Source organism: Talpa occidentalis, unplaced genomic scaffold (assembly GCF_014898055.3).
Source record: "Talpa occidentalis isolate TD23 unplaced genomic scaffold, MPIMG_talOcc4v2.1 talOcc4.9, whole genome shotgun sequence".
Taxonomy (NCBI): Eukaryota; Metazoa; Chordata; class Mammalia; order Eulipotyphla; family Talpidae; genus Talpa; species Talpa occidentalis.
Genome location: NW_023605305.1, coordinates 95078982 through 95100615, shown reverse-complemented (window position 1 = coordinate 95100615; position 21634 = coordinate 95078982). Strand labels below are relative to the sequence as shown.

Sequence of the window (21634 nt, the reverse complement as noted above, 5' to 3'; positions counted from 1 at the left end):
AAAAAATGAAGATGATATAAAGATACTCCAGAAAAATAAAACTGAGAGAATTTGTTGCTAGCAGGGCTACCTTACAAGAAATACTAAAGGAAATTTCTTAGGGTTGAAATCTCCCAGTCAAAAGAAATTTACAGAGAACAAAGAAAGAATGAAAAACAACCCATATCACAACTGAAACATAAACTAAACACTTTGTACATCTGCCCCAAAAGGTTTTTTTACCATTTATTGTCACTGATTATTTCCCTCCTCTCTAGAATATCTTTATCAGAAGCCAAATAGTTTTTCTAATTTAGGTTTTCCAATCTGAAGGATAACATGTAGTTGGTAAAATATGAAACACATAGTGAAAATTCCCCACACCACCTTCTCCCACAAAAGAAAACAATCTCCTGACCTAATGTATATATTACGTATGTAGATATGACTCATACAGATTTTTAACAAAACATGAATTATAACAATTATCTTGGATAACTCAATGAGCATCTGTAAAATATAAAAGTATATCAGCTGATAAGTTACTTTCCAGCTATCATCCAATTGAGGAACCTCTAGGATGTTCCAGTGTTTTAACTATTACAAGTGATAATGTAAGTTCATCCTTTTAACACTTCATTTTTAATGTTCCAACTACTATAAAGGAAAATTCAAAAAGAATAATTACCAATTATGTAGTTTTCCTTTTTATTGTAAAAAATTACAAGAATACATAAAAGTAGACAAAACAAGTGCAACAAACCATCAAGTATTCACTACTCACATTTTGATTACGTCATGGCCAATACCGCTTCATTTAAGCAACCCATTTCACCCCAATCCATGTTACATGTATTTCTTTATGTGAAAGACTGTCAAATTAATCTCCAAAAAAGGTACCATTTGACACTCTCATGGACACCTTCACCAACAGGAAGTATTATCGTTTTGCTATTTCACACCACACACACACACATACACACACAATTTCTATCGTAATTAAAGAAGCATGTTTAAAATGGATTTGTTAACAATGTGTATACCTTCTAGAAATTGGAGTTAATGTTCTTTACCTGTTTTTTAAACTGAAGTTAATCCTTTCTATTATTTTCTATTTACATTTCTGAATATAAATGTTTAAATTACATACATCATTGTATTTCTGAATAATAATAATGCTTTGTTACAGATACTGGAAATATTCCCAATTCATACACTGTGAAAATGCCTTGACATTTTTTTTTTTAAGATTTATTGATTTATGCATACAAGAACTGGGGTACAGGCCAGAGGTGCGGTAGGTGAGAGACTTCACCAGAGACAGAGCGGGGAACAGAACAGGCAGATGTACTGAAATATACTACTGAGAGGAGCAGCGGGCAAGTCAGGAAATGTCTGCTGCGCCATGTTGGTTGCTCCCAGGCTGGGCGGGAATCGAAATCGTGCTGCAGTGGCTGCGGATTGCTTCGCAGGTTGCATCTTAATGCTTGCGCCACCAGGGAGGCCCTAAACAGATTTTTTTGACTGCGTGATCAGTACTTCTTATTATTAGGTTGACTTTGGTCAGTCACTACAAACCTGTACCTTTCATCTTGCACCCAGCTAGGCTGCCTCACTTTTTAAGATGTCAGATCACAGAGAATTTAAATTTAAAAAAAAAAAAACAACAATGGATTTGGTTCATGTGTCTGTCCTTTAAGTTCTATATTCCCTACCTCTATTGAGATAAGTAAAAGGTACCCCACTCTTCCCTACACCCACATCTCCAGTCAGTATCTTTTCATTTTAGAGGATGTTAATGACATTATTTTTACAGCAACATTAGAAACTAGAAGACAGTGGAACTAATTTAAAATTCTGAGTGAAATGAAGCTATCCACAGTCTCTACAGCATGAGTTCGATCCCGGGCTGGCCAGGGAGCTACCCACAAAGTGCAGCAGACCTCTCCTGTTTCACCCGCTGCTCCCCTCAACAGTGTATTTCAGTCTGCCTGTTCTGTTCCCTATCTGTCTCTGAAATCCTCTTCACCCTCCGCACCTTTGGCCTGTACCCCAGTTCTGGTATGCATAAATAAATAAATTTTTAAAAAATTCTGAGTTGGGCCTCCCCTGGTGGCACAGGCGGTTGAGCACAGCACTGTGGAGTTGTCTGCGGTGTGTGGGTTCAATCCCCGCCAGCAGGAGAGAATCCCACATGGCGTGGCAGAACTCTCCTGTCTTACCCACTGCTCCCCTCAGCAGAATGTTTCAATCTGCCTGTTTTGTTCCCCGCTCTGTCTCTGGTGAATCCTCACCCTCCCGTGCATCTGGCCTGTACCCCAGTTCTTGTGTGCATGAATAAATAAATCTTTAAAAAAAAAATTGGCATGGTAAACCTCTCCTGTCTCGCCCGCTGCTCCCTTCAGCAGTATTTCATCAGTCTGCCTGTTCTGTTCCCCGCTCTGTCTCTGGTGAATCCTCTCCCCTCCTGCACATTTGGCCTATACCCCGGTTCTTGTATAAATAATCAATCTTTAAAAAAAATTCTGAGGGAAAACCAACCTTGTAACAAGTTGTGAGTAAAATAAATTTTTAGGCATAGTAAGTCTATAAAGATTCATCACCCAAGCACACTCCCTTGGGCCTGACCAAAGGCAGACATGGAATGCAAGGGAGGTGATACAGCAGAGAAATAAAGGGAATTCCCAGGATGATAGTAAAGACAATTTACTGTGCAATAAGTATAACAAGCAACAAGTCCAGATTAGAACAGAATTCCCAAAGGCGCTCCAGGATAAGAAAAATAAATGTAACTGATAAATTGTATGACAGATTGCTCCTGCGGAAAAGTACACTGCAAGACATTTTATAGAAATTGGAAAAAATTGTAAAGTTTTAAAGGTTCATAGAAAAGAAGTCTTACGTCCTTTTTTTTAAAAGATTGATTGATTGATTTATACAAGCACTGGGTACAGTCAGAAGCGCAGGAAGGTGAGAGAATTCACCAGAGCCAGGAACAGAACAGGCAGACTGATGAAACACACTGCTGAGGGGAACAGCGGGCGCAGCAGGAGAGGTCTGTTGAGTCATGTGGGACCCTCACCAGCGGCCAGGGATCGAACCAGCGCTGCAGAGGCTGCGGGCAGCTTCGCAGCCCAGTGCTCAACCACTGCGCCACCAGGGGAAGTCCAAGAAGTCTTATATCTTAATGAAGCAATTTTTAAACCCAGTTGCATAAGAAAGAAATGCAATCCTAGAAACAACACCTAAAAACATTAACTAGTGTTTAGCACTATTCCAAGTATTTTGTATACATCAACTCATTTAACTCTCACATTATCATATTCAATGTGGGTTGATGTAAGAAACAGCTAAGTTTCAAAGCAGTTGCCTCTAAGAAGGATGGATGGAACATCTAAGAAACATCTTTTTGGTTGAGGTTTATAATTTTGTAATTTTGATAACATTTTATACTCTTAGCAAGTAATGTTCGATGAATACGAAAAATTAGCTCCAACAAATTTATAAAAATGAGAACAAATCTTGGCAAATCAACATCCATGGCAGAATTTCCCTAAATGTATCCTATGAATAGAATGTTCATAGCTGGCTTGTGAAAAAAGGCTTCCAATATCATGTAAACTTGGTGGCATTTTCAGAGAATTATCTTGGGACCCTTAATACATTAAAATACACTTAAAGTTTCTCCCTAACATTAGACTACAGGGAGTCCTTACTCCCTGCCCCTGAACCAGCTTTAAAAAAAAAAGTAAACTGTGGTTCTCAAATGTAATTGAGTCAAAGACCAATGCCAATCTACAAAATAAGGACAATACAGTTTTTAATCAACTTAAAGACCATTCCATATTTTGAGAGCACAGCCTTCATCTCTTTACACTTGAAATACCTCTTCTTGCATGAAGTGATGGTGTATAGTAGGAATTTTTTTAATCAAGTTAATTTTTTTAATTTTTCTATATACTTTTTACAGTCATTCATTCTCCCCTAAAGTGTAATCCCCATAAAATTACCCCCCACACGAACCATCACCATAGTATCTTGTACTCTTCCCTCAAATATTCTGATCCCTCTTCCTCCCACTCCCCTGCTGAATGTCTCCAATTAGTTTGGCTGCTATTTTTGTCTTTTTTTTCCTTAATCCCTTGTTTTTCTTCCCTATGCTCCTCCTATAAATGAAACCATCCAGTATTTTTCTCTTTCCTTCTGACTTATTTCATTGAGCATAATCCCTTCCAGCTCCATCCATGTTGCTGCAAATGACATAGTTTCTCTTTTTGATTGCTGTATTGTATTCCACTGTGTATATATGTCACAGCCTCTTGATCCAGTCACCTGTTTGGGGGCATTTTGGTTGGTTCCGTATCTTAGCTATTGTAAATAGTGCTGCAATAAACACGGGCGTGCAGATTTCCTTTCAAATTAATGTTTCTGTGACCTTTGGTTAGATTCCTAGAAGTGGAATTGCTGGGTCATACAGTAGTTCCAATTTTTATTTTTATTTTTTATTTTTATTTTTTTGGGACCCTCGCTGATGGCCAGGGATTGAACCAGCGCTACAGAGGCTGCAGACAGGCCCGCAACCCAGCGCTCAACTGCTGCGCCACCAGGGGAGGCCCAGTAGTTCCATTTTTAGTAATTTGAGGATGCTCCACTCTAAGTGGAAATTTTTATAAGTGTTCTCACGTTCCAAAATAAAAAAAATGGCAACCCTATCAGCATCCCCATTCTACCAAAAAATGTAGTGTTTTGTCTAAGTCCAATCTAGGGGTTTCTGGAAAACTTATTCAAAATAGAGGCAAAAGAAATCTTTTGAAGAAAAATAACCACAAATGTAGAAAGGTAATCTAGAAAGAAAAATCATAAAAAATGGGAAAGACAGTAAAGAGCTAAGTAGTATATTAAATGTACTTAACAGGTTAGATAAAATGACTCTACTAAGGCTAACAAATCCAAAGTCACTTAGACAAATGAGTTCAATCGCCTGACCAAATGGAGTTTAGAAATGAAGACTAAAAGGTTTAATTTAGCTCACTCTTTCTCAAAAAAAACTTAGTTCTTTGAGGAGGGGTAGGGAAAACATGAACATTAATATAAGCTTTTGGTTATAAGAATAAAGTAGTTTTGGGCCTCCCCTGGTGGTGCAGCAGTTGAGCACTAGGCTGCAAAGCTGCCCGCAGCCTCTGCAGCGCCCGTTCGATCCCCAGCCACCGGCAAGAGTCCCACATGGCACGCAGACCTCTCCTGCCGCGCCCGCTGCTCCCCTCCAGCAGTGTATTTTAAAGTCAAGTCTGCCTGTTCTGTTCCCCGCTCTGGTGAATTCTCTCACCCTCCCGCGCTTCTGACTGTACCCGGTGCTTAAATAAATAAATAAATCTTTTTCTTTTAAAAAAAAAAGAAGAGAATAGTTTTTAAAACTAGCAATATTCATATTCTAACAAACAATATTCATATTCTAACTATATTCATATTCTAACAAACCTACTCTCTTAACTTTCATAGTTTGCCTGAATCATCTGCATAAAATATGTATTAAAAGCAGAATCAATTTTCTGGAAATTTATACTCTAATAATCTCATGTAAACCAATGGAATTTACATTTCAAATATCAAGTTGAGAGAAAATATTTGCTTACAACCAGATATCTAAAAGTTTTCATAGTGTCTGGCAAGAGTAGGTACTTAATCTTTCCTCAATAAATGAAAAGTCTTTATTTACAAATATACACTAGTAAATTCTCCACTTTACAAATACCACTATCTTATGAAAGCACATATTCTATTACACACAGCTTCAAAATTGTTTATGTATTTAAATGTAAACCTAAAAAAGCCAAAACTTCTAAAATTGTATTTCTTTAACACCCTGAAGTAAACTAAACTAAAAGTAAAGGCAAAGTCTCCATCTCAACCCCAGGTTCAGCCTGAGCCCTCTGGAATTAAAAATAGCTCAGTCATCTAACAGGTCAAACAATGACAAAGGTGTTTACAATTTCAGTGTGTGGCTTTGGCAATCTTCAAGAACTATACAAAATAGCTTTAAATATCTTAAAATTAAGGATAAAAGATGTTTCATAGAATATTTCTGTTTTAGGTTTTTGCAACAAATATATAGCATTTTGTGATCAAAGATTTTAAAAAGCTATAACTTTAACTTCTTAAAGTTAGAAATGATACTGCTTAGCATACGTTTTCAGAATGACAAAGAAATATCAAACACTTAAAAGACATTATGAGATTTCTGTAATACAACAGGTTAAAAAAAAGTATGTAACTGGTTAAGCCTTTTCATCAAATATCCAGTCATCTAAACTATTTGTGTGAAAGAAAAACAGAATGTGTCACAAAGACATTTTAATACTAATATTAGTTTGCAGATCCCTAATGATAGATTAGTTATAACACTGATTATATAGTTATCCTCCATATGCAACAGATAGCAGTTAACCGCAGATTTAAAATACCAAAACCAATAATGCTAGTATGCCTGAAAATCATAGATCAGTTTGAGTTAAGAATATTTGTTCAACTAGTAAAGTTGATTATAGTATGTAAATGGAACTCCACTAACAATTCACAAAAAAATTAAAGGAAATGAAAGCTTAGAATTCTCACAATCGTGGTTCTAAGACTGGAAAGCAAGAAATAGAATTGAAGACTCCCTCCTACAAGCCATTAACTCTGCCCCAGTTTATGAACTGCATTTTGTACAGTAGAGCTGACCAATCAAAAGAACTTGAAAACACCTTCACCTATAGTGTTTAACTGCCTCTAGAGCATTTACATCTCATTTTCTCCTAATAATATTGTCCTTGTATAGGGAGACTACATTCTCTTTAACAAAAAAGGAATCTATTAACTCAAAAGTAAAGTAACGCCATTGAAGTTCTAAAGTCAGACAATGCTGTATTACATCCCAAAATGGGACTCTAGTCTGGTAAACTCCGTATTTTCTCTGAGATTAATTATTCTAGATATTTGTAATTTTGGAGCGCAACTATTTACTGAAATCACAAAACACAGTGGGAATGCCAAGAGTACTTTCAAACTTAATTCGTGAAATCAAGCCTCTGGTCCATAATATTAATACAGTCAGCTCCAAAGCTTTGTTGATCTAATATTACATCTACTAGGGATAAAATGTGTTTCTATTAAGTTTCAAGGAAAAGCTGTTTTCCCCTGATTTTTACACAATAAAAATGTTAAGGACAATTGTCTCTCACTTTTTCAAAGTTCTCTATTTTAAGAGTCTCATATACATAAATTCAAAAGGATTTTATAAACAATTCAAACACCAGGAAAACTAGGATATTTATTAGGATGAAAACACTAAAAATCAAGTATCGTGCTAAATTTTCTCATAGGTGTATATAACATTTTGCATATCAAGATCTAGCCATACAGACCTCCTTTTAATTCTTCTAAAACCAAGATCTTAAAAAAAAAAAAAAATTTATTTATTTATGCATACAAGAACTGGGATACAGGTTGAGGGGTGTGGGGGACGGGGGAAAAGGATTCACCAGAGACAGTGGGGAGCATAACAGGCAGATCTACTGAAACACACTGCAGAGGGGAGCAGCGGGTCAAGCAGGAGAGGTCTGCTGCGCCATGTGGGTTGCTCCTGGCCGGCCAAAAATCAGCCAGGAATCAAACTTGTGCTACAGAGGCTGGCGATAGCTTGATAGTGCTGTCTTTAACGCATGCAACACCAGGGAGCCTGTAAATCCAAGATCTTTCCCACCCAAGGTATTCACACACAGATTGTACCTACAACCAAAACTGCCCTCCCCACTATTCGCATTCTTTACATAGCTGATCCTTCTACGTAATTCTATCAAAGTAGGTACACTCTCCAACATTCTCTATCAGAGAACTCTTGTTTTTTAAAGCTTCTATTATAGCCTCTACTTTACCCCTCAATCTTTGTTTTTGAAAATTGTCAGAGGGCCTCCCCGGTGGCGCAGCGGTTGAGCGCTGGGTTGCGATCGATCCCCGGCTGCTCCCCGTCCACCGGAGGAGGGTCCCACATGGCGCGCAGACCTCTCCTGCCACCCGCTGCTCCCCTCAGCAGTGTACTTCAGTCCTTCTGCCTGCTCCCCACTCTGGCTCTGGTGAATTCTCTCACCCTCCCGCACTTCTGACTGTGCCCAGTGCATGTATAAACAAAAAACAAACAAACAAATATAATAAATAAAAAAAAAAAACCATGCCTCTATTAAAAAAAAAAAAAAAAAAAGAAATTGTCAGAGGGCCTCCCCTGGTGGTGCAGGCGGTTGAGCGCCACACGGTGAAGCTGTCGGCAGTCTCTGCTGGTTCAATCGCGGCCAGCAGGCCAGCGAGGGTCCCACATGGCGAGGCAGACCTCTCCTGTAGCGCCCACTGCTCCCCTCAGCAGTGTATTTCGTCAGTCTGCCTGTTCTGTTCCCTGCTCTGTCTCTGGTGAATCTTCTCACCCTCCCGCGCATCTGGCCTGTACCCTGGTTCTTGTATAAAAATAATCTTTAAAAAAAAAATTGTCAGCTATTTTATAATACTAAATATTTTATTTATCTAGAGTCACCAATTAATATTCCGCACTTGTTTTTTCTCTCCATCTGTCCACACGTGGGTATATACACACTTTTTTTTTTTTGCTGATCCATCTGAAAGTTGTAGGTAACACGAAACTTCACCCTTAAATACACAAAGAAAAGTACTCAATCATTTCTGCTATATACACACTCTTTTTGAAAAAAGAACTTGGTTGTAGGTCTGTTAGGGCACTCTTTCACCTTTAAAAGTGGAATCATATTCTAGAGAAAACAAACATTACAAACATGAAATTCCTCAATTTCCTCCCACCCTTTCCCCCCAAAAGGTGACTATAAAGCACTTATTTAATATGCTTCTCTAAAAGGGTATCACTCTTTTCTCCAGTATTAGACAGAGAGCTCACAACAAAAATCTCACTTTCCTTTATTTTAAATCTCCAGATCTTTCTGGTTTAATCTACCATAACCAAAATCAAAAACAACCAAAGTCCTTACAAAATTCTTCTCTATTTGTTATTCTCTTCACCAATAAACTTTAAAAACCACATTCCACTTAATCCATTGCAAGCTGACTGTTCTGATTACTGTTAGCCATTACAAACAACCAAATGTAAGACAATGCTCTAATTTCAGTTCTCACTTTACCAATTTTGTATAATTGTTGATCATGAACTACTGAAATTCTCTTCCCTCAGTTCCTAAGAAGCCCATCTTCCATAGTAAATGACTTTTTTCCCATCTCTGACCATTCCTGTTTTCTAGACCAATTCTTCCTCCTCTGCCAACTCTAAATGTGGGCGTTGCCTAGAGTTCCCTGATCTTGTATTACAAGTTCTGCTCATTATAGTCATATTCTCCTAATGCCTCACCTAATTTTTATCTGTTGACAATTTCTTAATCTCTCCACCCTATCCTATCTTACAAGTCCGAAGCCCTTAATTCTAATTGCCTGCCAAACATCTTAACCTGGATTTATTCCAGGACCGTTAACAAAAGTGACATTTTCTGCAAATTCTTCCCCTTTCTCCAGTATTCCCTATATCCATTAATAACCTTACTATATGACCATCACTCAAGGTAGAAATTTGGTATCCTTGATTCCTCCCTAATCCCGAAACCTCTTTACAGTCATTAAATTCTGATTCTTTCTTAAAAACTACCTCTCAAATACCTCCTACAACCATTCTTTATTCCAGGACATCAGGTTTTGCTTACGCTATCACCATAGGCTCCTGATATTTCTGCCATCAACCTCCTGTCTAATGACTCTGATCTTGCAGTAAGGAAAACCTGCCTTAGTCACTTTCACCTTTGCTGAATAACTCCAAGGTACCCTAGTGCCTGGAGAAGTCATTAACTAGAAGATATATAATTTTCACATTTTAACTCTATGAAATATAGATCCCACAACTGATGATATCTTATAATCACTTATAGACCAAGCAGCAGTAGCAAAGTATTCCTCAATGCCAATGCAAATACATACAATTAAAAGCACTGGCATCAAAATAGAGATCACAAATCATATATCTGATGAGTAACATTCAAAATATATGAACTCATACAACTCAGTAACAAAAACAAACAATCCAATAAAAAAAATGAACAGAAAATCTGAATAGTCATTTTTCCAAAGACATACATGCCATCTGATACATGAAAAGATGCTCAATATCACTGATCATCAGGGAAAAGCAAATCAAAAATCACAAAGAGGGCCTCCCTGGTGGCGCAAGGGGTTAAGATGCAAGCTACTAAGTTATCCGCAGCCACTGCAGCACAAGTTTGATCCACGGCCAGGGAGCTATCCACATGGCGCAGCAGACCCCTCCTGACTCGCCCGCTGCTCCCCACAGCAGTGTATTTCAGTCAATCTGCTTGTTCTGTTCTCCACTTTGTCTCTGGTGAATTCTCCCACCCACCACCACCCCCATCTCTGGCCTGTACCCCAGTGCTTGTATGCATAAATAAATAAATCTTTTTTTAAAAAATCAGTGAATTATCACCTCACACCAATCAGAATGGCTATTATCAAAAAGAAAAGAAATAACATATGTTGGTGAAGCTATAAAGAAAAGGGAACCCTTGTGCTCTGCAGGTGGGAATGCACATTAATGTAGCCGCTACGGAAAACAGAATGGAAGTTCCTCAAAAAATTAAAAATGGAACTACCATATGATCCACCAATTCCATTTCTGGTTATGTATCTGAAGAAAACAAAATCACTAAGGATACATGCAACCCCATGTTCACTGAAACATTATTTACAACTGCCAATATAAACCAAGTGCACATTTATGGATGTATAAACAAAATGTGGTGTATACATACACCACACCAATGAACTAATTATTACTCAGCCATTTAAAAAAATGAAATCTTGCCATTTGAGACATGAATAGATTATGAGACCATTACAATAAATGAAATGTTAGAGAAAAATAAAATACTACATGATCTCATGTACATGCACAATCTAAAACAAAACAAAACCAAACTCTCAGATACAAATAATCAGTGATTGTCACAGATGTGGGCATAAGTGGGCAAAATAGATAAAGGATGCAGGTATAAAGTTTCAATTACAAAATAAATGAGGATGTAATGTATAGGGTGGTCACTACAACTACAGTACAATATTGAGTTTTTTTAAGATTTATTTTATTTATTTATGCATACTAAAGCTGGGATGAGGCCAGAGGCAGTGGGGGACAGGATTCACCAGAGACAGAGCAGGGAACAGAACAGGCAGACTGACTGGAATACACTGCTGAGGGGAGCAGTGGGTGAGACAGGAGAGGTCTGCTGTGCCATGTGGGTTAGCTACCTAGTCAGATGCAGTGGCTGCTGATAGCTTCATAGTGCTGAGAACTAAGCCCCTGCACCACAGGGAGGCCCCTGTATTGTGTATCTAAAAGTTACTAGGAGGGCCTCTCTGGTGGCGCAAGGGGTTAAGCACCACACTATGAAGCAATCCGCAGATCTGCCTATACTGCTCCCCACACTGTCTCTAGTGAATCCTCTCAACCCCCCCTCCCCCCACACCTCTGGCCTGTACCCCAGTTCTTGTATGCATAAATAAATCTTTAAAAAAAAAAGATTTATTTATTTATACAGGAGAAGTCTGCTGCACCATGTGGGTAGCTCCCTGGTTGGGGATCAAACTCGTGCTTCAGTGGCTGCGGATAGCTTCACAGGTTGCGTCTTAACTCCTTGCGCCACCAGAGAGGCCCCCCCAAAATAAATCTTTTAAAAATAAATAAGTTACTTGGAGTGGATCTTGAAAGTTTTCATCAAAAGAAAAAAAAAATTGCAACTGTGTAGTGACAGAAGTTAGCAACACTTAATTGTGATCATTTCACAATATATGCAACTATCAAATTATTATGCTATACTCTTGAAAATAATATCAATTATACTTTGATTTAAAGGGTTAAAAAAAATCTGGTCGATTCCTTACAGCCCAATTATTATGATTGTTTCTCTTTAATATAACCTTTTTATTCCAATAAGCTATTTTTTATTAATAATTTACAATAAACTTCATTGCCTTCCATAGTAGGGAGAAATGTCAGATTGGGTGGTATCAGCAGCCACTGAGCAGAGGAAATACAGAGGGATCTTTTCTCTCTCCAGAAAACAAATGGTTGTGGGAAAAGGTGGGACACACAATTAATAATGTATATTCAGCTGGTTTCCCAAAGTGAGAATCAAGAGTAAACATGTTTTACTTAACTATAAGCCTGCATTAGAGCCCAGCACCAACTTTTCTGTAATTATTTTAATTTTTACATAGATTCTATTAGGAAATACTGTCACCAATACTCATCATGGCACAAAGACTGACAGTGTTGAGCACAGAAAACTGTGCTACGAAACTCAAAAAGTGATTCAGAATCACATGTATTGGACAAACACTTGTTTTTATCAGACAAAAACAAGTATTGGACTGAATCAGTTTAAAAAAGGTTCAACAATATAAGTTTACTATATTTCTTAAAGATTTATTTATGCATACAAGAACTGGGGTACAGGGTCAGAGGTGGGAGAGGGGTGTGAGAGGATTCACCAGAGACAGAGTGGGGAATGGAACAGGAAGATTGACTGAAATACACTGCTGAGGGGAGCAGTGGGCGAGTCAGGAGAGGTCTGCTGTGCCATGTGGGTAGCTCCCTGGCCGGCCGGGCATCGAACTTGTGCTGCAGTGGCTGTGCATAGCTTCACAGGTTGCGTCTTAACCCCTCACGCTACCAGGGAGGCCCAACAATATAAGTTTAACATACACAAACCATGAGAGAAAGTAAGTGCAAATCACATATCTGATAGTTTTATATCCAAAATATTAGAATAACACAATTCACCAATAAAAAGACACTCAAATTTTTAAATGGGCAACAGACCTGAATAGACAGTTCTCCAAAGAAGGTACACAAATTGTCGATAATTACATGGAAAAGAAGCTCAACATTATTAGCCATCAGGAAAATGCAAATGAAAACCACAATGAGGTGGATACCACTGTTAAGACCAAGATGGTTACAATCAAAGACACCGTCAACAACAGCATTGGCAAGGATGTGAAGAAATTCGACCCCTCATAGTTGCTCAAGAGATTAAAATGGTTTAGCAGTGCCTCAAAATATTAAACACAGAGGGGCCTCCCTGGTGGCGCATGGGGTTAAGACATAACCTATGAAGCTGTCTGCAGCAGCTGCAGCGCAAGTTTGATTCCTAGCCAGGTAGCTTCCCACATGGCTCAGTAGACCTCTCCTGGCTCGCCTGCTGCTCCCCTCAGCAGTGTATTTCAGTCAGTCTGCCTGTTCTGTTTCCCCGCTCTGTCTCTGGTAAATCCTCTAACACCCCCCCCCCCAACACCTCTGGCCCATACCCCAGTTCTTGTACGCATAAATAAATAAATCTTTTTTTAAAAATTAAAAAAAAAAAAAAAAACACAGAGCTATCATCTGACCTAGCAATTCCATTCCTAAATAGGTACCCAAGAGAAATGGAAATACATGTCCACACAAAAACTACATGAATACTCATAGCGGCATTATTGTTTGTCTCATAGTCAAAAAGTGGAAAAAGCCCAAATGTCCAGCAACTGATGAGTGGATAAATGAAATGTAGTATATCCAAAGAATAAAATATTTTGGGGCCATAAAAAGCAATGAAAGTCTGAGAAAACATTATGCTAAGTGAAAAGCCCAAGACAAAAGGCCACTGAGCACGATTCCATTTATACAAAATGTCCAGAACAGGCAAAATAAAAACACCCAAAGTAGACTTGTGGTTGGCCTATTAGTAGCGCCTAAACTGAGAGAAGGAAAGAATGGGAGTCAATACTATGAATACACACTTTTCATCTTGGAATGATTAAAATGTCTAAAGTGATGGTGATGGACACACAACTCTGAGTATATAAAAGTCACTAAATTGTACACCTAAATGGTGTATGTACATGTGCATAATGTATATACAAACATGATTTATGAATTACATTTCACAAGAGATTAAAACTGCAGTTACACTGTGAATTTTAATGTACACAAATTTTACCTCAAAGAAATACTAAACAATGAAAACAATGAAGTGAAATATGACAATGAGGTAGAAATGAAAGAAGCACAGGTACAAAATAAAGTTCATTGTATTATTGGTTTCACTTTGTATATTTTCCAAATTTTCCTTCATAAGTTTAAAACTGATTTTATAAAATTAAAGATGTTTTAAAATTACAAAGTAAACTAGCTTTCTTAATACCCATTTTTGTAGCTTTTTTGATAAAGGAAACAATCATATATCCTAAAAAGACCTGAGAAGTTGCTAACTTGATCTTTTGTAATATTACATTAGGCAGAGGTATGACAGAGATACAGTATGTGGCAAACATGAACAATTCTTGATCTTAAAAATGTACAGAGTTTGAATCTCCTCAGTTCTTAGTTCCTTACCCTTAGGTTTCTTTGGTTTCTACCCTTTACTGGATGTAACAATTTCTAACAACTTGATTCAATAACCCTTCACACTGCTATCAATTTAAGTCACTAATCACATATGGTCATTTAAATTCTAGTTTTAATAAATTAAACTAAATCATAAGTTCAGTTCTCAGTCTCACTAGTTATAGTTCTAGTATTCAACATCCACATGGGCTATTGGCTACCATACTGTAGAGCTGACATATATCACCACTACCACCAATGCAGAAAGTTCTATAGGACATTCTAATACCCTAATACATAAAAAACAACCACAGGGAAATTTCCACATTGCAATTTAAGGCTGCTATACAGTGTTTTATTGCAACAGAGAAAACAAAACACATAAAAATATCAACCAAGGAATATTATTCATGAAAGTTTAGACTAAAATAGTTAAATTTTACTTTCAGAACCACTAGGCTACAGATGCTGGTTATGTCAACTCCTCAAAGGTAAGTTTCCCCATCTGTTACAATCAACATGCTGCCAGTTGTCTAAAGTCAGCTGTAAAAATTATGTTGAAATAAGAATAGAGCAGATTATCCTTTCAACTATCTAATGAAAAGATTTACAATTCAAGGTATCAAAAAACTCACGATGCATAGCAAAATATACAGAATAAAAATCCCTTTCCTTACCTGAGCAATGAGGCAATAGGAATATTTAAAAGATTAATATATTGTTTCATTCAGAAGTTTAACCAGATGGTATCTATACTTCTAGTTCTAAAATTGTGTGTTTCATCCTGATAGGTATAGATTTCCGTTAATGCTCATTAACATAAATATGCAGTATCAGGAAACAGGTGCACTCCTAATTCAAATATCTTGAATATTTTTAGCTCTTAAAAAAAAAATCCTGAAGGTGGGCAAATTAAAAAATGAGAATTCAAACATAATTTTTATATATAGGAAACTAAAATTCAAAACCACAAAATTTCACCTTGTATTCCCTCTCAAGCTATCACAGCAAATGCTTAGAGTATGAACATTCCAAAATGAAAATAGAACACATTTTGTTGAGAAATTTTAAATCAACTCTCTTCATGCCAAAACTCCTGAGTACCTAAAACTGTTACTCAAAATGGCACCATGCAAAGCATCTTTGAACTTTTGAAAAGGCCACTTAAAAATGTAAGTACATTTTACTTCAGCCACATAAAATACTGTTTAAATTCACTTATTTGCATTTCACTGCCCAAAAAAGGAATTCTCGAGAGAATCAAACATGAAAATTGAAACCAGCCTGCAGGGAAGGTATACCGAAGAGTCACATGGAATCAATCTAAAGGAGAAAGTTAACAGCTACCGACTATCTGGAGTCAAATTAAATCAGGCACTATTTACATATTTCTAGTTCAGTACTGACCTCATATGGTGCTCTCTCATGTTATACAGGCCTACTGACGTTTTCACCGTTAAGTTAGTATTAAATGGGTTCTATCTTTAATCAAAGTCAAATGTCTTAAAGAATGGGCGAACATTCCATATCCTTTTTCCCATTGTTTATAAAGCCTCACTCTAAGTCAAACCACCCTGCTAAATCCATCTGCTCCCTCTATTTGCTTCCAAAGAAAAATGCTAGCAACCAAGGACACAGATTGTAAAACGCAGAGTTGAAGAGTTCTGGCATTACCAAAATATATTAAATAATCCTGACAAATTAATGAAAATCCCTTAAACCGCAATGACTTCAGTTATAAAAATGAACCCAATTATTACAAATCTACATCTGAGCAGGGATGAGGAAGACTGAATAGATACAAGAATTGCCTCTGATTTTCGGTAGAAAATACGAGCTACCTCCTCCCCCATTTCACACTCTTCCTCGCACTTCTTTGCCGTAAGCTTTCAGGGTTTGCTCCCAGACTTCATTCAAGTGTCCCCCTTACCCCAGTATCCCTGCCCTTCTACTCTAACCCATGCTTCAATTTCATACAACTCCACCACCCTCCAAGCCCAAGCTGCTCCTTCCCTTTGAGCTCCCAAGGGCCCAGACAGTCCCTTCACTTTGCTCCCCATAGCTCCCTCAGCCCCTATTTCCTAACGGCTCCTCCCCTCCGTTCCCCACCCCTAGCCACCAGGTTCATCCTGCCCCTCCAACCGCCTCCCGCCCCCAGGTTCCTTCCTGTCCCTCCAAACACATCTTCCCCGCCTCAATGTTTCATCTTGTTCCTCCAACCGACTTCCCTAATGCCCCACCGTTCCTTCAGCCCCTGTTTTCCCCAACACCCAGTGGGCTGCCCCTTCCTATCTATTCTTTTCAATACACACACACACACACACACACACACACACACACACACACACACAAGAGGCACCCACAGAACACACACAGGAGCGCCCACCCCCACCTCGAGCCTCCATCTTTCCCTTTTATACTTGCTTTCTTTCTTCTTCCTCCCACCCCACCCCCCACCTCCTTCGGAAGAGTCGGCTCCCAGGCCAAGGTCTCTCACCTCATTCGGTCACTTCAGTGGTGCCAACCGCTTCATACAGGAAAAAACAACCAATCACGTCCCCGTGGGCGCTTCCTCTGCAAGTTCGAGCACTTACTGGGCACCTGCCCCACCGGGCACCCCGCACATGCACACGCACAAACCGAGGTCCTGGGGACTGGGTTGGGGGTAGAGTGAGAGCGTTCTTACACCGGCCTCAAACACAGCCTACTTCCCTACAGCCCTTCGCCATTTTGGTTTCCCGCGGACTCCCGGTGCATTCTGGGAGCGCTGAGCCACTCCGGTGCCGAATGGCAGCTCTCCAGAGCCCCGAGGGGGCGGGGCCTGCGCCGCGAGCGCGGAAGAACACCGCTTCCTGCGTCTCCAAGCAGAGCTGAACAAAGAAGGACTCTTTAACGTCGCTGGGAGATAAGTCCTTCCGCCGCCGGCGCTAACACAATAGTGAGCGCAGCGCTCCTGGCCGCGGGCTGTGCTGTTGTGGTTTCGCTTATAAAAGAAAGTGTGGTGCCCTGCGTTCGCTTTGCATATGTTTTCTCTAAGAGATAGGGCAGTGCTGCTTACCTCTCACCGTTCCGATGTCCTTTCTGTGAAGAAAAACCTTAGATAAAGCGCTTTTCTTCTGTCTTCACTTTGAGGCCTGCTGTTCAAATTTCTCCCAGCCGACCCTGGATGTCAGAATTGAATTTTGTTGGGCATTTATTGTCCAGCCTCAATTTCCTTTTCAGGAGTAGCTTATCTAGAAGGCTTTTGGACTTTTTCCACTTTCGGGGTGAAAGGTTTTTCTGTTTATCTACTTGGCAAATTCTTCCTGGTTGTGATGAAATCTGAGAATAATCCCGTGCAGGGTTGCTTATTTTAGGAATAAAGAACTTTTTCATAGAGACAAGACCCTCACCTGCAGATACCCTGCTGCCATCCGCGGCCCCAAGTGACAAACTGTGAGACTGTGCTTGTCTCTTTGGCTTGCACTTATACAGACCAACTCCACCCCCAGCCCCTACCCCGCTTAGTAGCCATGTGTGGTGCCTTTGTTTATAACTTTGTCAAAATATTTTAAAAATCACTTTATATTTTTGTCTCATATTACATCATAGGCATAATTAGTACCATGGATTTTTTTCCCTCTCTGGAAAAAAATATCTTCATTTAAGTCATACATCTCCACTCTTCTGCTTCTCTTAATAGCCCTAGTCAAATTTTAAGTCTGTCTTCTTAGTATGACTGTACCTGCTGCCTTTCAAATTTCAATTTCTTCGAATATAACTATGTTCATTCTAAGTTCATCTTAACTGCTTTTGGAAAGTTTTGACTTAAATGCAGTCCAAAATGAATAAAAATACCACACAATCAGGTATATTTGCTGCACAGTTAAGCATAAACATAGAGCGTTGTCAGTTGGGGAGAACATTTGTTCCAAGTTGTCACCATTTCTATCAAGTGCTCCTAAGCCTTAACAACATCTAGTAATTTAATACCTCGCAGTCCGTCATCTCAATTTTAGAAATAATTAGAAAATTATTCTTTGCAGGTGTATACTCTACCTTTATTTTCCATTAACTGGTATAGCTTTTTCTTTTTTTAAGATTAATGCATACAAGAAGTGGGGTACAGGGCCTCCCCTGGTGGTGCAGCGGTTGAGCGCTGGGCAGCGAAGTTGCCCGCAGCCTCTGCAACGCCGGTTTGATACCTGGCGGTGGAAAAGGGTCCCACATGGCGCGAAAGACCTCCCCTCAGCAGTGTATTTCGTTAGTCTGCCTGTTCTGTTCCCAACTCTGGCTCTGGTGAAGTCTCTCACCCTCCCGCACTTCTGACTGTACCCAGTGCTTGTATAAATAAATAAAATAAATCTTGAAAAAAAAGAACTGGGGTACAGGCCAGAGGTTGGGGGTGGGGCCTTGAAAAGATTCACCAGAGACAGAGTAGGAAACAGAACAGGCAGACTGACTGAAATACACTGCTGAGTGGAGCAGCAAGTGAGTCAGGAGAGGTCTGCTGTGCCATATTGGTAGCTCCCTGGCCGGGGATCAAACTCCATGCTACAGTAGCTGCAGATAACTTCATAGGTTGTGTCTTAACCCCTTGTGCCACCAGGGAGGCCCTGGTTTAACTTTTGAACTCTAACCACACTGAAGTAATCTAATCCCTTATAGAGAAGTCAATGATGCCTGTCTATTCAAATATATGAATATTTTAATAAATGTATTGTTTTTCTATATAGCATATGAGTGCAAAAGTGTAATTTAATTTAAGGAAACTAGATGCTCAGGGAATCAAGTATACTGATGGAGTCTCGGTATAGTACAAACAACTCTTCTAATTGGGTTTAACTAAGCAATATCAATGGAATTGAACTAAGAATAAACAGATATCAGGGCCTCCCTGGTGGTGCAAGGGGTTAAGACGCAACTATGAACTCACCGCAGCCACTGCATCAAGTGTTCGATCCCCCGCCAGGGAGCCACCCACATGACACAGCAGACCTCTCCTGACTTGCCCACTGGTCCCCTCAGCAGTGTATTTTCAGTCAATCTGCCTGTTCTGTTCCCTACTCTGTCTCTGGTGAATCCTCTCACTCCTCACAAATCTGGCCTGTACCCCAGTTCTTGTATGTATAAATAAGTCTTTTTAAAAAAAGAAACAAATATCCTCAAGTCCCTCATTATGTACAAAGCAAACTAACTTCAGTCACAGTAAACTGTACCCTTGTTATTATTTCTGTGCTGGTTATTAGGGTGATTCACAAAAATTCTGGTTCTCCTATCTTCCAGACACACATAGTAGAGTTATACCTTCTTCTACCCTTGAAGTTAGGCATGATCATTAACTTGCTTTGACCAATAAAATGGAAGAGGAAGTGAAGTATATCTCTTCCTAGGAAAATCTTTTAAGAGGCAAAGACCCATTTCCCCCACCCCCTGCTATGGTGATCCTGGATACAAGTGTTGAGGTAGAACAGCTATCATTTTGGGTCTCTAAATGACAGCAATAAGCAGAGACTAGATTGTGTAACCTTCACCACAATCCAGTTTGAGAACATTTACACCACAAAGTATTCATTATGCCCATTTACAATCAATCATTGCTCTACTCCCATCCCCAAGCAATCTGTCTCTATAGATTTTTCTTCACTGAAGGAAATGGAATCATACAATATGTAATCTTTTGGTCTGCCCTCAGCAAAATGTTTTCAAGATTCATCCTTGTTTATGTGTCAGCATTTTTTTTTTCTGTTGATGAGTAGTACTCCATTGTATGAATATGCCATGTTTTATTTGTCTCCGCACCAGTTGGTGCACAATTGAATTGTTTCCAATTTCTGGCTATTATGAATAATGCTGCTATGAACATTTCTGTACAAGTCTCACATAGCTTTCTCTTTGTTGGATAGATTCCTAGAAGTGGAATTGCTGGGTTGTGTGGTAACTTTGTGGTTAATTTTTTTAAGATATTACCAAACTGTTTTCCAAAGTGTCATTAAGGTGTGAGAGTTCCAGTTTAGTTACATCCTCACTAACACAGGTTATTGTCTTTTTTATTTTACTGATTTCAGTGTGAGTAATGTAGTTTCTCATTGTGTTTTCTTTTTTTCTTTTTTTAAAGATTTATTTATTTATCAAGAACTGGGGTACAGGCCAGAGGTGTGGGGGGTGAGAGGATTCATCAGAGACAGGGTAGGGAACAGAACAGGCATATGGGCTGAATACACTGCTGATGGAAGCAGTGGGAGTCAGGAGAGGTCTGCTGCACCATGTGGGTCAACTCCCTGGCCAGGGAGGGAACTCATACTGCAGTGGCTGTGGACAGCCCCATAGGCTGGTCTTTATATATATATATATATATAATTCTTACATCATTTTTCATCTTTGCACAATGTATGCATTTTCATTATGGTTATATTCCCCATACAATTGCACGCCCCTCTTATTTTGACTCTAGTCCTTCCTCTCCCCGCCCCCCGGCCACCCCACCCCCAGTGTGTCTCTGGTTTATAGTTGCTAGTTGATTTTGATTTTTACATTGTATTGATTAGTCTTTCTTAACCCCTTGTGCCAGCAGGGAGGCCCCCTCAGTGTGTTTTCTTTTTTAAAAAAAAAAAAAAAAAAATATTTATTTATTTATACAAGCAGTGGGTACAGTCAGAAGTGCTGGAGGGTGAGAGAATTCACCAGAGCCAGAGTGGGGAGCAGAGGAGGCAGAAGGACCGAAGTACACTGCTGAGAGGAGCAGCGGGAGGCAGGAGAGGTCTGCGCGCCATGTGGGATCCTCGCCCGGCAGCTGGGGATTGAACCGGCGCTGCAGAGGCTGCGGGCAGCTTCGCAACCCAGCGCTCAACCGCTGTGCCACTGGGAAGACCCTAATTGTGTTTTCAATTTGCATTTTCCCTAGTGGCTAACAGTGGTGAGCATCTTTTTGTGTGCTTATTAGTCATTCTTATATCTTCCTTGGTGAAGTATGAACTCACATCTTTTACCCATTTTTTTGGACTGAAATTTTTTTTAAGATTTTTTTTTTATTTATTTATGCATACAAGAACTGGGGTGTAGACCAGAGGTGCAGGGGTGACAGAATTCACCAGAGACAGAGTGGAAAGCAGAACAGGAGGAACTACTGAAATACACTGCTGAGGGGAGCAGCGGGCGAGACAGGAGAGGTCTGCTGTGCCATGTGGGTTAGCTCCCTTG

General features: G+C 39.3%; 1 protein-coding gene across 5 annotated transcripts in view; it reads right to left on the bottom strand.

The window, feature by feature from the left end:
- Positions 1-17259, bottom strand: part of MTF2 (metal response element binding transcription factor 2) — a 44925-nt gene extending 27666 nt beyond the window's left edge. For 2 of the 5 annotated variants that reach the window (XM_054691859.1, XM_054691860.1), the window contains exons 1-2: positions 16953-17259; positions 8557-8652 (exon numbers count right to left, since the gene is read on the bottom strand). In XM_054691859.1, coding sequence (XP_054547834.1) covers positions 8557-8652; positions 16953-16957 — 101 coding nt within the window. In that variant the 5' untranslated portion in view covers positions 16958-17259. Of the gene's footprint in view, positions 1-8556; positions 8653-16952 lie in introns of those variants that run through there. The other 3 variants (XM_037501470.2, XM_054691861.1, XM_054691862.1) reach the window with 2 other exon arrangements.
- Positions 17260-21634: the final 4375 nt, after the last annotated feature.